Genomic DNA, 14,918 nt, shown 5'->3' on the forward strand with positions numbered 1-14,918 from the left:
TAAATTTTTAGGCTGGAGCTGAAATTTCATAACTGAAAGCACCTCATATCCCTACAGAACCAAAATGCAATATTAACATCCTTGAGATTGAAATCTGTGCCATATCCCTGTGGTGCTTTCAACGTTACTAGGGATGTTAAAAGTCTCCACAGCTATTATTTTTACTGGCACCTGAAATGCATAGTAGATGCTTCTACAATATTTGTAAATCATCACCTAATGCCCTAAAATGTCTCCAAACACACACATTCCCACAAGGGAATCTGTGTTAGAGTAAGTCTGCAACAGTGGCTTTTAATACACCAAAGAAAGTTTATTTGTATTCAGCTCATCTTCTCTAAATGACATTCTTTTTTTCATTATTAGTTTCAGGTGTACAAAACAACATAGTAATTAGACATTTATAGACCTCACAAAGTAATAACCCTGTAAGACTATTACCCATGTGAGACTGTACATAGGTAGTTATTAGACTATTATTGACTATATTGCCTATACTATATATCCCTGTAACTATTTTTTAAATTATAGTAGAGATTCAATATTATTTTATATTAGTTTCAGGTGTACAGTGTAGCAGTTAGACATTTATATAATTTATGAAGTGACCCCCCCGATAATTCTATCTGACATTATACATAATTTTTACAGTATTATTGACTATATTTCCCGTACTATATTTTATACCCAATGACTCTTTTGTAACTACCAATGTGTACTTTTTAATCCCTTTACCTTTCTAACTCTGCCCCTCAAACCCCTCCCATCTAGTAACCATCTGTTTGTTTTCTGTATCTATGGGTCTGTATCTGCTCTTTTTGTTTATTTTGTTCTTTAGATTCCACATAGAAGTGAGATCATATGGTACTTGTCTTTCTCAGTCTGATTTATTTTACTTAGCATAAAACCCTCTAGCTCTATCCATATTGTTGCAAATGGTAAGATTTTATTCTTTTTTTGTGGCAGAGGAGTATTTTATTGTATATATGTACCACAATTTCTTTATCCAATCATCTATTGGTGGACATGTCAGTTGTTTCCATATCTTGGCTATTGTAAATACCGCTGCAGTGAACATAGGAGTGTATATATCTTTTCAAATTAGTGTTTTGGATTTCTTTGGGTAAATACCCGGGAGTGGAATTGCTGGGTCATAAGGTAGTTCTATTTTTAATTTTCAGGAAACTCCATGCTGTTTTCCATAGTGGCTGCACCAATTTGCAGTCCTACCAACAGTGCATGAGGGTTCCCTTTTCTCCACATTCTCGCCAACACTTGTTGTTTGTTGATTTACTGACGATGGCAAATCTGATAGCTGTGGGGTGATATTTCATGTAGTTCTTATTTGCATTTCTCTGATGATTAGTGACGTTGAGCATCTTAACATATGTCTATTGGCCATCTGTATGTCCTCTTTGGAGAAATGCCTACCCAGGTCCTCTGCCCATTTGTTAATTGAATTGTTTTTTTCTGGCGTTGAGTTGTACGAATTTTTTTTTTTAAATAGATTCTGCATATTAACCTCTTATCGGATGTATCATTGATGAATATCTTCTCCCATTCAGTAGTTATCTTTTAATTTTGTTGATGGTTTTCTTTGCTGTGCAAAACCTTTTCGGTTTGAGGTAGTTCCATTTGTTTATTTTTTTCTTTTGTTTCTCTTTCCTGAGGAGATATATCAATAAAAATATTATTAAGGGTATTTCTGAGAGTTAACTGCCTATTTTTCTTCTAGGAGTTTTGTGGTTTCAGGTCATACATTTAAGTCTTTAATCCATTTTGAGTTTATTCTTGGCATAAGTATATGGCATAAGAAAGTGATTAGTTTCATTTTTCTCCATGTATCTGTCCAGTTTTTCGAGTATCATTTATTGAAGAGACTGTCTTTACCCCGATGTATATTTTTGTTTCCTTTGTCATAGATTAAATGACCATATATGCACGGATTTATTTCTGGGCAAATAATCCATTCTGTTGCATTGATGTATGTATCTGTTTTTATGCCATGCTGTTTTGATTACTGTGGCCTTGTATTATAATTTGATATCAGGTAGTGTGATACCTCCAACTTTATTCTTCTTTTTCAAGATTACTGTAGCTACTTGGAGTCTTTCATGGTTTCATATAAATTTTAGGATTATTTGTTCTAGTTCTGTGAAAAATGTCATTGGTATTTTGATAAGGATTGCATTGATTCTATAGATTGCTTTTGGTAGCATGGACATTTTAACTATATTAATTTGTCCTATCCACGAGCATGGTATATGCTTCAATTTATTTGTATCTTCTTTAATTTCTCTCTTTAGTGTCTTAAAATTTTCTGAGAACAGGTCTTTTACTTCCCCGGTTAAATTTATTCCTAGGTATTTTTTTTAATGCAATTGTAAATGGGATTGTTTTCTTAATTTCTCTTTCTGATAGTTCATTATTGATGTATAAAAATGCAACTGATTTCTGAACATTAATTTTGTATTTGGCTACTTTACTGAATTCATTTATCAGTTCTAATGTTATCAGGTGGAATATTTAAGGTTCTCTCTATATAGGATCATGTAATCTGCAAATAATGAGAGGTTTACTTTTTCCTTTCCAATTTGGATGCCTTTTATTTCTTTTTGTCTGATTGCCATGGCTAGGACTTCCAGTACGATGTTGAATAAAAGTGGTGAAAGTGGACACTGTTGTCTGTTCCTGATCTTAAAGAAAAAGCTTTGAGCTTTTCCCCTGTGAGTATAATGTGAACTGTGGGTCATATATGGCCTTTATTATGTTGCAATATATTCCCTCTATTCCCAGTTTGCTGCGAGTTTTCATCATAAATAAATTATGGATTTTGTAAAACGCTTTTTCTGCATCTATTGATATGATCATATGATTTTTATTTTTTAGTTTGTGTATATGGTGTATCACGTTGATTGATTTGTGAGCTTTTCAAGAATGGAAAGGTTAAGGCACTGGCAAGTGGCCACTGAATTGAGAACAAGGAGGCTGACAGGACCTTGGGGCTCCATTGCTGGAGTGCAGGAAGGCTGGAGGGCAAATCACCACAGGGTGAAAATGGACTTACAAGTGATGAAGTAAACATAGGGAGAATAGGCAGGTCTTTCAAGAAGTTTGCTGCAGAAGTGAAGGATGGAAATGAAGTGGACTGAGGTAAAATGGAATTTTTAAGCTGTGAAAATAACAAGTATATTTGATGGAAAGAAGCCAGTATAAGGAGTGTAGCTGGAAACTCATGAGAAAAAAATATATAAAATTCAGTGACTGCTTTGTGTGCTCAGTGCGTTATATAGTTTTTCTTACTTAATTTATGCCTGGAATGCTGACCTATTGCACAGAGGAGCAGTAGCCACCTTGTAACCAAGAGAAAGAAAGCCACATCCTGAGGATAGTAGAGCAGAAAGCTCAAAGGTGCTTCATTCCTTTAAAATCTACTCCTAGCTTCCCCCCATACCTGAGTTTCTGTTCACAAAATAAATAAATCCTTATTTATTTGAACCTTAGCAAATTGGATTTTTCTCCTATACCTGAACAGAGTAAAAAATGGCACAACATGCTTTATTTTTCTTAACAGGATTTACCATTATGGATTATATTTATTTGTTTATTATAAAACTTAGATTAGAATGTAAGCTTCTTAAGGGAGGAATTTGATGTTTTACTTATATCTGTGTCCCAGCATCTAGAACACTGCCTGACTAGTTAAGATACTCAATCAGTATTAATATTTGTCTGATGAGTGCATTGCTTTGCATCTTGCTATTTCCATGTTACTAGCTATAGTTCTACCTTTCTTTTTTTTGCTTTTTTTTTTTTTTTTGGTATCAGCATTCTTTGTAACAGGAATTTTTACTCTTTTGGTATCCCATGATTTTATTTATCCATTCCCCTACAGACAGACAATTCCGTTATTAGCATGTTTTTCTTTTTTTTATTACACACATAGTGCATACAAATATGAGCACATGACTATTTCTGTAGGACAAAAATTATACTGAAAAAGACTGATTCAGTATGAATCAATGGCGTATGAAACTTGCCAGTTCCCTACATTGTTCGCCAAGTACATATTAATCAACTTTTATTTCTGCCACTATGAGGGGTTGAGGAGTAGGGAGGCCATATCTCAATGTGGATTTCATTTGCATTTTCCTGGTAAGTAGTGAGGCTGACTATCTTTTTATATGTTTATTGGACCATTGATTTTCTTCATATCCTTTGCCTAACTTAATCAAAATCTATTATCATTAAAACATGTATAGTTGCTCTTTATATACTTATATATTGATCCTTTGCCTGTTTTTTATGTTGCAAATATATTTTATCAGGGTACACTTGTTTTTAAATGTTACTTATGGCATCTTTTAACAATTAAAAATTTTAATATTTCATGTAATAAATGTATCCAGCTTTTTTCTTTATGGTGTATACATACTGTGTCTTGTTTATAAATGCATTCTTTCAATGATTAAAAATATACACAACAGTATTTTCTCCCAATGTTTTTAAAATCCTGATATTTTACATTTAGCACTTCAGTCCATCTGTTATTTATGTTTGCGTATGAAGTTGGAACAGATCAGATTTTGTTTTTATCCAAATGGAGAGCCAATTGTCATATCACCAATTTTTTCTTCACTGGTTTGACAAAAATAAAATCATATATACACTTGGTATTTGAGGCTGGGAACTTGTGGCCCACCTGGGGCTGCCTGATTGTGGAATAGAGACACAGGAAAGGCCTTGCCAAAGGCCTGTGGGCCACTTTCCTCTCACATAAATCGCCTTCCTGTTCCAGGGGAAGGCTCTTTCCACACGAGCAACTTCTAGTATATATGTTATATATAAATAAATAATAAATAAATAAAATATATATGTACCTGTTTTTGACTCTATTGATCTGTTTATCCATTTTAATACCATAATCCCACTTTTAAAATTGGTATAGCTTAGAGTACATTTTGATATGTGGTAGAGAACGTCCTGTCCTAATTGTAGTTTTTTCAAAAATTTCTTAGCTATTTTGATGTTTTCTCTTCTAGATGAACTTGAGAATGAGCTCTCTTAGTTTCATAAGAATCTTATTGACATTTAATTGGGATTTCATTGAGTTTCTAGATTAATTTAGAGAAAATTGAGAGCTTTATAAATTTGGACTGGTCAATCAGAGAGGGAATATTTTTCTCCATTTATTTGCATCTTCTTTTATAGCTTTTAGTAATTTTGTTTTACATATGGTTTTTATTGTAAGTCTTGAAAATATTTATAGTTAATTTATTTCCAGCTATTTTGTAGGTTTGATGTTATTACTAATTGGACAATTTTCCCCTGACATTTCTAACCAGTTATTGCGGTACATAAGAAAGCTAATCAGTTTTTGTATATTGAATATATATATATATATATATATATATATATATATATATATATATATATGTATATGAAGTAAACTCTCATTTGTTCTTGTAGTTTTTCAGTTGATTATCTTGGATTCTCTAGGCAGATGTTTCTATCATCCACAAGAGCCTAATCTGTTAGCTTCTATACTGCATTGCTTTTCCTATGAATGCTAAATTTAGGAATTTAAAATATTAGCATGGAAAGTTAAAGGAGCTAAAAAGGTTTAATTAGAACTATAATATAAATTATGATGAATAAGATGGATTTCAAGGTATACTTTTTACCCATCATACATACTTTATATTTTACCCTGACTTTGGAATAATAGTTACTTAAAATTTTTTTTAAAAAGCCATTGTTAAATAGAATTGTGTGTTAAAATTAACACTCACCTAGTAAGTATTAGATTATACTCTCAGCTAAAATGAATAGGATGTTAAGAATTCCTTCAATGCTTTCTTAACAAATTATCGACAATTATCTAGGAATGGTCCATCAAAGCTACTATTTAAAGTTCTGAGAAGCTTGGATATTTGAATAGAGCAATTAAAGATCCTAGTGAATGTGGTTTCAATTTTTCAAATGGTAAGTACAGACCAAATAAAATTTCCATATGATTTTCTTGAACAAATACTTGAAATTTGATCACTTGTATGGACCATTTGAGTTTTATTGTCAGATTAGTGTCTATAAAACCCCACTTGCTAATTAACAGCGGACTGTAAGAGAAACAGATGATGAAAATTAAAAAATAGGCATTCTTTATGCTAAAATATGCAATGCCATATTTTTATGTAAACATAAGTATTTAAATATTTTCCATCTTTTTCCTCCAAGGGGAAAAAGAAGGTTCTTTCAATTATGTTTCACAAATCTTTATTTTTAAAATGGCTTTTACCTTATTTCAACTTTTCTGACCATTCTCAATAATATTTTGAAATAAAAATGATGAAAATGACCAAACAAATAAAACGAGCGGATCTGTTGGCCTTTCTTATTTTCCTAGCACAGAGAGCCAACGTGGGAAGGCACTCATCCAGTTCTCAAAACTGGTTTAGCTCTCCCTTGCTGCACTCCGGGGTGAGGAGTTGGAGCCTGACAACATACCTATTGAATCTCCCAGTACGGATGTTTTGACTTCGTGGATGCATAGGAATAGTGTTCTTGTAGCAAAAACTAAACAAAAGAACCATGTGCCCCCCCCCCCCCCCAGTTTGTCCTCCCTGCCCTCTTTTTTCATTACAGTTACCACAGGAAAGGGAGCTCTGGAAATATTCAAGGGAGAGAGGAATAAATGAGAGGGTGGATGAAACCCCAATATCTTTTCGATCATAAAACGTAACAGAAGAGACATTGGGGAACAATAGTAGAAAATTCCTTAGAGGAAAAAAAAAGTCTAAAGAAATGAGGATAAATGTAAGGAAAGGGACTAAGAAGACATTTTTTTTTTAGTTTTAATTTTAAGTATATCAATCCAAGTTGAGCATTTATTTCTATCGCACTGAAAGGGTACCTACTAGAACTTGGAAATACATACAGGGTGATCATGATCATGGAAAGTGATGAGCGTGGTCCTATTTTTTTTCCACTAAGATTAAAGATCCTGGCATACAGTTGCATTAAAACACTTCCTACACTTATTCCTTTCCTATTTTTATTACTATTACGATTCTCCTCCCCTCCCCACATTTCAATATTACAAGCCATATCTACACAGGTAATTGAAGTGGTTCAGGAAATCAAACAGCTTTTGAATTTCCCTCAAAGGGAAAGGATATTCTTCATCGTTTACATTTTGTAATCACAAATGGAGGGGAGAACCCAACAAGATTTTCTTGTTGAAATTATGTAGGCAACATGACAATCCATGGCCTTTCTGTCACTCTTAAAAAACAAATTATCTACCAAAGCTACAAGAATTAGGAAAAATTACTCTTTTAAAATCGACTTTTGATTTTTTTCTCTGCTAGCATCAAGAATTCCTCCTGGATATAAACCTATTAGGGAGACACAATCCAGTAAAATTATTTATATGTCCAGGTAAACTGGTATTTTGTGTTGAGGAGATGAGTTGCACATCAGATTACATTGGCACAGGTAGGTGGGCTTGAACATTTTGAATATTTTTCACTTCTCTTTTCCCTCCCTATACTAGACTTCCCTATTTTTCTACTTAGTTCTACTAAGCTTCACTTAGTGTCACCAGCTTAATAGGGTCTGGGCAGGCAGTGCATATATGATGTCCTGAAAACACATTGCCCTATGTAAACAATTATTTTTGGCAATTCAGAGGTTTCGTGGCAGGATTGCATCTTTTTTTTCCCCTCAAAATCAAATGTTTAGGCCAAAGTTAGAATTGCATGTGCATTTTTATGACTTGGCATATTCAGATGTTACAATTGTATGTTTAAAAGAGGAATTTGATCTTTTTTGCTCTTTCTTTGTTGGGCCTCCATCTTTTCTTAGTTCCATTGTTTTCTCTTTTATAAAACATTTTCATATCTTGGTATATCTATTCAGCATCTGTTTCTCCTCAATCATAATTTTCATTTAACAATAATAACTCTTTGGCCTCTTTGGACATGTTTTGTTTTGCCCCCACCTATGAACTTCATGAGGGTGTGTTGAAGGTTAACGGCTCCATTTCTGGAATTCTCTTGGATCCTTTTTGGAGAAAAGCGCCAAAGTATATAAGGAGGGCTCAAATGTATCTGGGCTCTGCCAAGTCCTTTGAGGAAGGTTCCATAGAGCTGTACCTTCTGCCAGCTCCTTTCTGTTCTCACTGGGCCCAGCTTCTTCATGATTTCACACAAGAGTTTGTATCTTTTGTTTATGTGAGAAAAGAACCTTCAGGTTAATAGAAGCAACAGAATCCTTGTTTATCTAACAACACTCTACTTGGTCTATTAACAAGTAGAAAATTGCTTCTCACTTCACCGAGTTTTCAACCCTCTTCCCTTTTCCATCCCACAGAGTCATGAATGTTTCCATGGCTTTTTTTCTAATGTTCCCATCAATTGTCAGCAATGACCAGACTTGCTCAAAAGACATTTCCCACCAATTGCTGAGATGGTAGAAAGATTAGGTGAATGACAAAGGCATTGCTGGAAACAGTTGGAGGGACCTTTTAGCAGTGTCTTGACTGAGGGCTATTGGGTCACAGGTCATTCCATTAAAACTTTAGCCTCTTACATACCTCAAGCAGTTTGCTTCAGTTGTGATTTTCTGTTGCAAGAGGCAGTAAACTCAACCCAAAGTGGCTCAAGCAAAAAGAGATCTTAGTGGCTTATATAAATGAAAAGCTAGGAGGTGGGTCTATCATTTCTTCTGTAGCTAAATGTGGGGCTCTGATGATATTATAAGGTCACTGGTTTCTCTCTATAGATCTCTTGACTTTTCTGTCTTTAGTGTTGGCTCATTCATAGGCAGCCTTTTCCCTCAGACTCACAAGATGGCTGCAGAAGCTCCAGAACTTATATCTTCTCAGTTTCACATCCATAGGCACGCCTGGGGATCTGACACTCCAGCAGATTAATCAACACTGGAGCCATCCTACCCTAGGACTTGTGATCTGAGACAATAACTTACTCTTATTGATTAAACTATTTTATGTTTTTATGTTAAAAGGGAGTTTACCTTTTTAAATGTTTCATCTTTCAGCCTACATTTTCTTCTAGCTCCATTGTTTTCTCTTATTTAGTACATTCAGCTGAAATGATATTGTCCTAAATGATATCATCCTAAATGATATTGTCATATTGGCTCTAATTGGGTCATGCGTCCATTCCTGACCATTCACAATGCCCTAGTCCACTTCTGCAGTGGGAAGGTTTCATCCCATCTGACTACATGGACTGAGCCTGGAGGAGGAGGAGAAATATCTCCTGGGAAATGAGGGTATGGTTTCCATGAAATAGTGAAATTGATACTGTGAAGCAAAAGTATCATGTGTCTAGTGCTTCATTCTTTTGAATAAGCCTTTTATTACACAGTGGCCTGAAACTGTCAGTGTAGTAGGTAGGGCATTGTAAGTGGTAGCCCAGAATGTATAACTTGAGAGGTGTTTTAGATCAAAGGTAGATCTGCTACGCTATTGATTCATCTCGGTAGCCTATGAATACTTTTCCTCAGTTAGGGTCTCCTATCTCCAGCTTTGAAAAATCAGCTATTTAAAAGTCATGGCAAAAGAAAGGGTGGTCCATGGCCAAGACAGAGAAAGCCTTGAGTTGTTGGATAACCCAGTGCTATCTAAAGGATACTGGAAAACTCAGGCAGCTATTTAAGCTCCATGTACCATCCCACAGGCCCCATATTTTTCTGGCCCCCTTCTCTCATACCTCTTAAGTTCAGTTGGTCTCATGGCTCTCAGAGTCAGCCTGGTAATTAGAACTCTGGGGCCTCAGGTCAGGCCGTGATGAGTGCTTTCAATTCTGCTGTTGGCTGGAATTCCATCTGTCAAGAAGGTTTTGCAGTCAGCCATTCGATAGTAGAAGAGTTCGCCCATGAAACTGAATTTCCTGCATATCTGGAAAGAGGAGCACCCCTGGAGATCTGACATGCTCTGTGAAAATTAGGGGTTAGTTTTTGCTATTCTTGGTTAGTCTTTGCTGAACCTAACGTATTTCAACCTTTGAGGATAAAACACACACACACACACACACACACACACACACACAATTTCTCTACTTTTTAAATGAACTTAATAACTTCATGGCAAAAGAATCTAATCAACATTAAATTATTTACTTCCCTCCAAAGTAATTTCCTCTCTGTCAATGTACAGACATGCATTTTTACTTACTTATAATTAGTGTGAACATACTTGTTTTTGTTTAAGAAAGGTTTTCTTTACCTTGGCATTCAGATTTGTTTTCATAGGCGAAGAAAACACTGAGAAAGAGAAGGAACTGTCACTGGAGAGTTGGGAGGATTATGTGGAGTCATACTATCCCAGAGTTAAAGAACTTTGAAGGACCCTAAACTCCTGCCCATATTTCCCCTGACAGCCTTTCTCGACTAAAAGTCACTGGGCCAGCTTTCCCGTGCAAGCAAGGGCCTCTCCAGATCTCACCCCACAGCACGAAGGATGGACTCTCCCTTCTAAAGAATGAAATCCCATCCTGCGGGTCTGCTAGGGTGCCCTTGTCTGTCATGGGCCTGCACCCTTGTCCCCTGCTTTAGTAGTGTTGTTAGGTTATCTAAATGGTTTCCTGCACAGGAAGGAAATGGAAACGATGCTGTTCTGGGACAGTGTCCTTTCTACCATTCCCTCAAATGTCCTTTCCTTTTAAAAGTGTAATGAATTACAAACCAATGGTTTCCTATCTATCAAAGCACAATTTGTCAGTCCCTTTTCCCAAGTCAAGGAAGTAGTGAAGTTAGGTTTAATTAAAACCGGCAACTATTTGTACAGCTGTCCCTGGGTTCATGGCTGGTAAAAGGATTTAGCTTCAAACTCTGCTGCGGAAGTCCTTTGGGAGTTTCACACAAAACCATTTAGGTCCTTCATCTGGGCAGTACCGGGCCCATGCTTCCCCAGTCACTTCAGGAGCAGGCCTCATGGGCTGTACCCTGATGCTACTTCCTCGGTCAGGCTCTCCGAGCACTTGTGGCATGGGGCAAAGCAGAGAGCTGCAGAACTCGGAGATACACAAGTCACCTTTTGTTTGGGGAGCTCCAGGCCTTGAAGGCTACTCCATGAAGTTCCTGAAAATTCCCCTAGGGCTGAGAAAGGGAGGGAGGAGGATCAGGTACAGTCTTCCTTTGTGAGGTTTTCTCTGGTTCTTCACAGTTTCACTCCGGGGTGGGTCTTTTACATGCTCGCTTCTCATCCCCCAGGGCGTGAATGGTCACTGGCAGAATCCTTCAAAGAGATGGGGGCGGGGTAATACTGCGAATGGATTCATCACAAAGCGGCACCTTTTCCTAGCAAAACCTTGGAGGGGTTGAAGAACCAGAGCTCAGCATTTGGCCGATTTTCAAGTGCACGCCGAGTAGCGCTTCAAGCAGCCTTGGGTCAAAACAAGGCGATTCAGACTTTAAGCGAATGCAGGGGCCAGCGGGGGTCACAGACTGCGGGCCAGGGGCGGGACCGGCCCCACAAGTCGAAAGGCAAGGAGGATCAGGAGCCGCAGGTTAGGAAGTGTGACCCTGGCGACCCCAAACGCCCCCGCCTTCCTCACTTGTTCCTCCACCTGCCAGCGGAGCGCCCAGAGCCGGCTGCGGAGGCGATGGCCAGCCCCGCTCCCCTAGTTGCCTCCATCAGCCACCAAATGGTGGCTCTGCAGACTCTGCAGCTGCTGCAGCAGGAGTGGGGCTGGGGGGACGGTCCGGGCGCGCCCAGGAGCCCGCGAGACCCGGATCATGTGTCTACCGCCTCAGTGCGTCGCTCAGGCCCGCTGCGGGCCCGGCCCGGGCTTGGGCGCGAGGAGGGCGGCAGGGACAGGGGGTTCAGGAATGGGGGGTCCGAGGCGCAGGCGAGCTCCCCCGAGGTAGAGGTGGTGCGAGGCGCAGAGGGGGGCGCGGAGCTGCTGCCTTTCCCCCGGGGCCGCGGGCCCTGCACCCTGGCCCGGATGGCGATGCGTAGTGCGCTGGCCCGCGTGGTGGACTCGACCTCGGAGCTGGTCAGCGTGGAGCAGACGCTGCTGGGCCCCCTCCAGCAGGAGCGGTCCTTCCCCATCCACCTGAAGGTGAGTCTGGCTCCAGTTTCCCCCCTAGGACACAGGATCCCCGTGCAAGCCAGGGCTGTGGGGGCCTGGATGGAGATGGGGTGGGGCCGCAGTATCCCAAGCGCAGCTGCCCACCGAGATTCAGCCCCCTGCGTAATGAAGGGGGGAGGTGACACTCCCTGGACTCCGCACTTGGGGCTGGGAACTCCGGGCGCACCTGCGGCCCAGACTGCGGGAGGAGCACAGACACCCGGAGGCCTCGCCAAAGGCCTGTGGAACGCCTTCCTCTCTCACATTAATCAGCTTCCTGCTCCAGCTGAGGGCCCTTTCCACAGGTGCAGATTCTAGATGGAGGACAGCTCCCCCTATGCCCCCTTCCGAATTAATAACCCTTCTTTCAGAGCCTTAAATACACATATTAAGTCGACAATTATATACTATGGGATGTCTTATATATTATGGGATGCCTTTTGAATGACGAAATCACCTACATTCATTTAAAGTTCTTTCAAATTTATGAATCACAATTATTTTTGCATAAATACAATTCCCCACAGAGCTCAGGGACCTTATGGAGTCCACCTAAATTCTCATAAAGTGGGGTGAGAGCGGGGTGGGTTGCAGGTGTTGAAGCCTGAATACTAAGGCTAACCTCCTGCTAAGTCACGCAGCTCATATTTGTGGGGCACAGTTTCCTCTTAAGGTACCAAGCTGTGTTGACCAAGTTGGCCAGGAAACAGAGCAGCTGCCTCCCAGGGATGGTGGAAATCTGGTGGTCTAGGTTCCAGTCTTGGGCTTGCCATTAATTAACCTAATTGGTTTAAGGTCATAAATCACTTTGGGACCTTCTGGCTTTCCAATTTTGACCTGGAGCATGGCTTCATTTATTCCCCTTGAGACTTTATCAGAAGGAAATGGGCGAGGGGTGATGAAGAAAGTTTAGAGCACTCCTCAAGAATTGCTATTCTTGCTCTATAAGCCAAGGTTTTGGGGAAAAAATTCTGTATTAGATTGCACTATACACTGTAAAAGGCTGATTTAGAAACCAAACATAATAAGGCATATCATACACCCAAATAAACATTGTTACTCCACACTAGGGTTTCTCAATCTCCACACTGTTGACATTTTTGCACTGTACAATTATTGTGGGGAATTGTCTTTTGTATTATGGGATGTGTGGCAGCACCCCTAACCTCCACCCACTAGATGCCAGCAGCATACACACACCACCAATTGATACAGCCAAATATTGCCAAATGTGTGTGGGGGGGAGAGGGGAAACGAGAATGTCTCCAGATGTGAAGTACAGCTCCACTTACCTTAGAGTTTTAAAAAATGAACCTGCATTTCACTAATGCTCCTAAGTGTAAGGTGCACCTTTCTTTGTACCACTAAGAAATAAAAAATCCTGCCAATTTTAAATTATGACACTCCTTCAACTATGAGATAAAACCTCATTTCAGAGATTTTTGAAATGTGAAAAACTAAATCTTAGAATTGATGAAATAGGAGCATATACAGGGCATAGATAGGTTGGCAAAAGGAGAAACTGAGTGATTCGTTTTACCTCAAGTGATACCAGGAGGCTTTTTGGAGGAGGTAACCTTTCTAAAAAATGAATGTTTGCTCTCTAGGGTTTAAAGGGAAAATAAAATTTCAGGGGTTCTGTGTGATCCAAGACCCAGAAGGAATGAAAGGGCCTGGGATTGGGGGTGGGGGAACTAAAAGTAGTTCATTACGGCAGAAGGTAAAAAAGGATTCTGGAGAGGTAAGTAGGGTCACATGGTGAAAGGCCTGTGTGTCATGCAGAGGAACTTAGATTGTCTTGCAGGCCAAAGGTAGCTGTTGAAATGACTGAAGAAAGGTCTGGAGCCTAGACAAATCACAGGAGGCAAGGTTGAGGTTTGGGAATCAAGTCAGAAGATGATTGTCAGAGGGTCTGATCCGGCTTGGTAGCAATGGTTTCCTCTACTCTGGACTATAGATTATGCCCTTTGAGCTTCATTCAGCTGTCACTTCTACTTGGCGATCCTTTTAAACTTTTCTACTTGACTTTTTGTGCTAAACGATTTTTACTCTCCTCAAGCTTTCTTTATCCAAACCTCAACCCTCTCATTCCTTTTCTGAGAAAATTGAGGCCATGTGACACAAATATCTTCCTTTCTATCTAAAAACATCTCACCTCCACTCATTTTCTTTCTTGTCTCTAATAAAGAAATACTGTTTGGTTTACACTCCCCAAGCCTCCACGTAAATTTTTTCTCTTAAGTACTGGAACAAATCTTTCATCTATCCCCATCCCTTTTTCTATTAATTGCCTTCTCTGTTCTTATGTTTTCTATTGCCTCCACTCTGCCTATTGCCTCCACTCTGCCGATTCCCTCAGTCCATAAACACGCTTGAAGCTTCCTTCACCTACCCAGTCCCTTGAGTCACAGTTCTTTTCTTCCCTGGCATGAGCAAATATGCAGACATCTCAGTGTGTTTCTACCACTTTCTAGAAGTGTCCAGAGTGCTCATTAAGGACAGGGGTCGGCAGCTTTTTTTTTTTTTTTTAAAACTACTGAAGTCTGCTATTCACTGGAAGGAGAGTAATGAGTTTTAGGGCACCTGAGAACAGCCAAGTGCTTTCCGAAGAGAGGGAAGCAGAGAGGGGTTTCTCTGGATCACTTGCCTCCTGGCCAACATCTCAAATTTTGCTTGGTGTGCTGTTTGGAGAAAAGGTATGATCTCCTTTTGGTTTGTAGAGTAATGATTACAAAGCCCTTGGACATAAGGATGCAGCAGTCTTTCTAGGGGGCTGGTTATACAGACTTGGCTTCATTAATACTAGTGTTAATTCAAACA

The 14,918-nt window shown here is 39.2% G+C and overlaps 1 protein-coding gene across 5 annotated transcripts in view; it reads left to right on the forward strand.

The window, feature by feature from the left end:
* The first annotated feature begins 11,111 nt into the window (after positions 1–11,111).
* Positions 11,112–14,918, forward strand: part of DLEU7 (deleted in lymphocytic leukemia 7) — a 118,849-nt gene continuing 115,042 nt past the window's right edge. Inside the window, exon 1 of one of the 5 annotated variants that reach the window (XM_074329919.1) lies at positions 11,112–12,089. In XM_074329919.1, coding sequence (XP_074186020.1) covers positions 11,631–12,089 — 459 coding nt within the window. In that variant the 5' untranslated portion in view covers positions 11,112–11,630. The remainder of the gene's footprint in view (positions 12,090–14,918) is intronic. The other 4 variants (XR_012495568.1, XM_074329920.1, XR_012495569.1 and 1 more) reach the window with 4 other exon arrangements.

Source organism: Rhinolophus sinicus, linkage group LG04 (genome assembly GCF_036562045.2).
Source record: "Rhinolophus sinicus isolate RSC01 linkage group LG04, ASM3656204v1, whole genome shotgun sequence".
Taxonomy (NCBI): domain Eukaryota; kingdom Metazoa; phylum Chordata; class Mammalia; order Chiroptera; family Rhinolophidae; genus Rhinolophus; species Rhinolophus sinicus.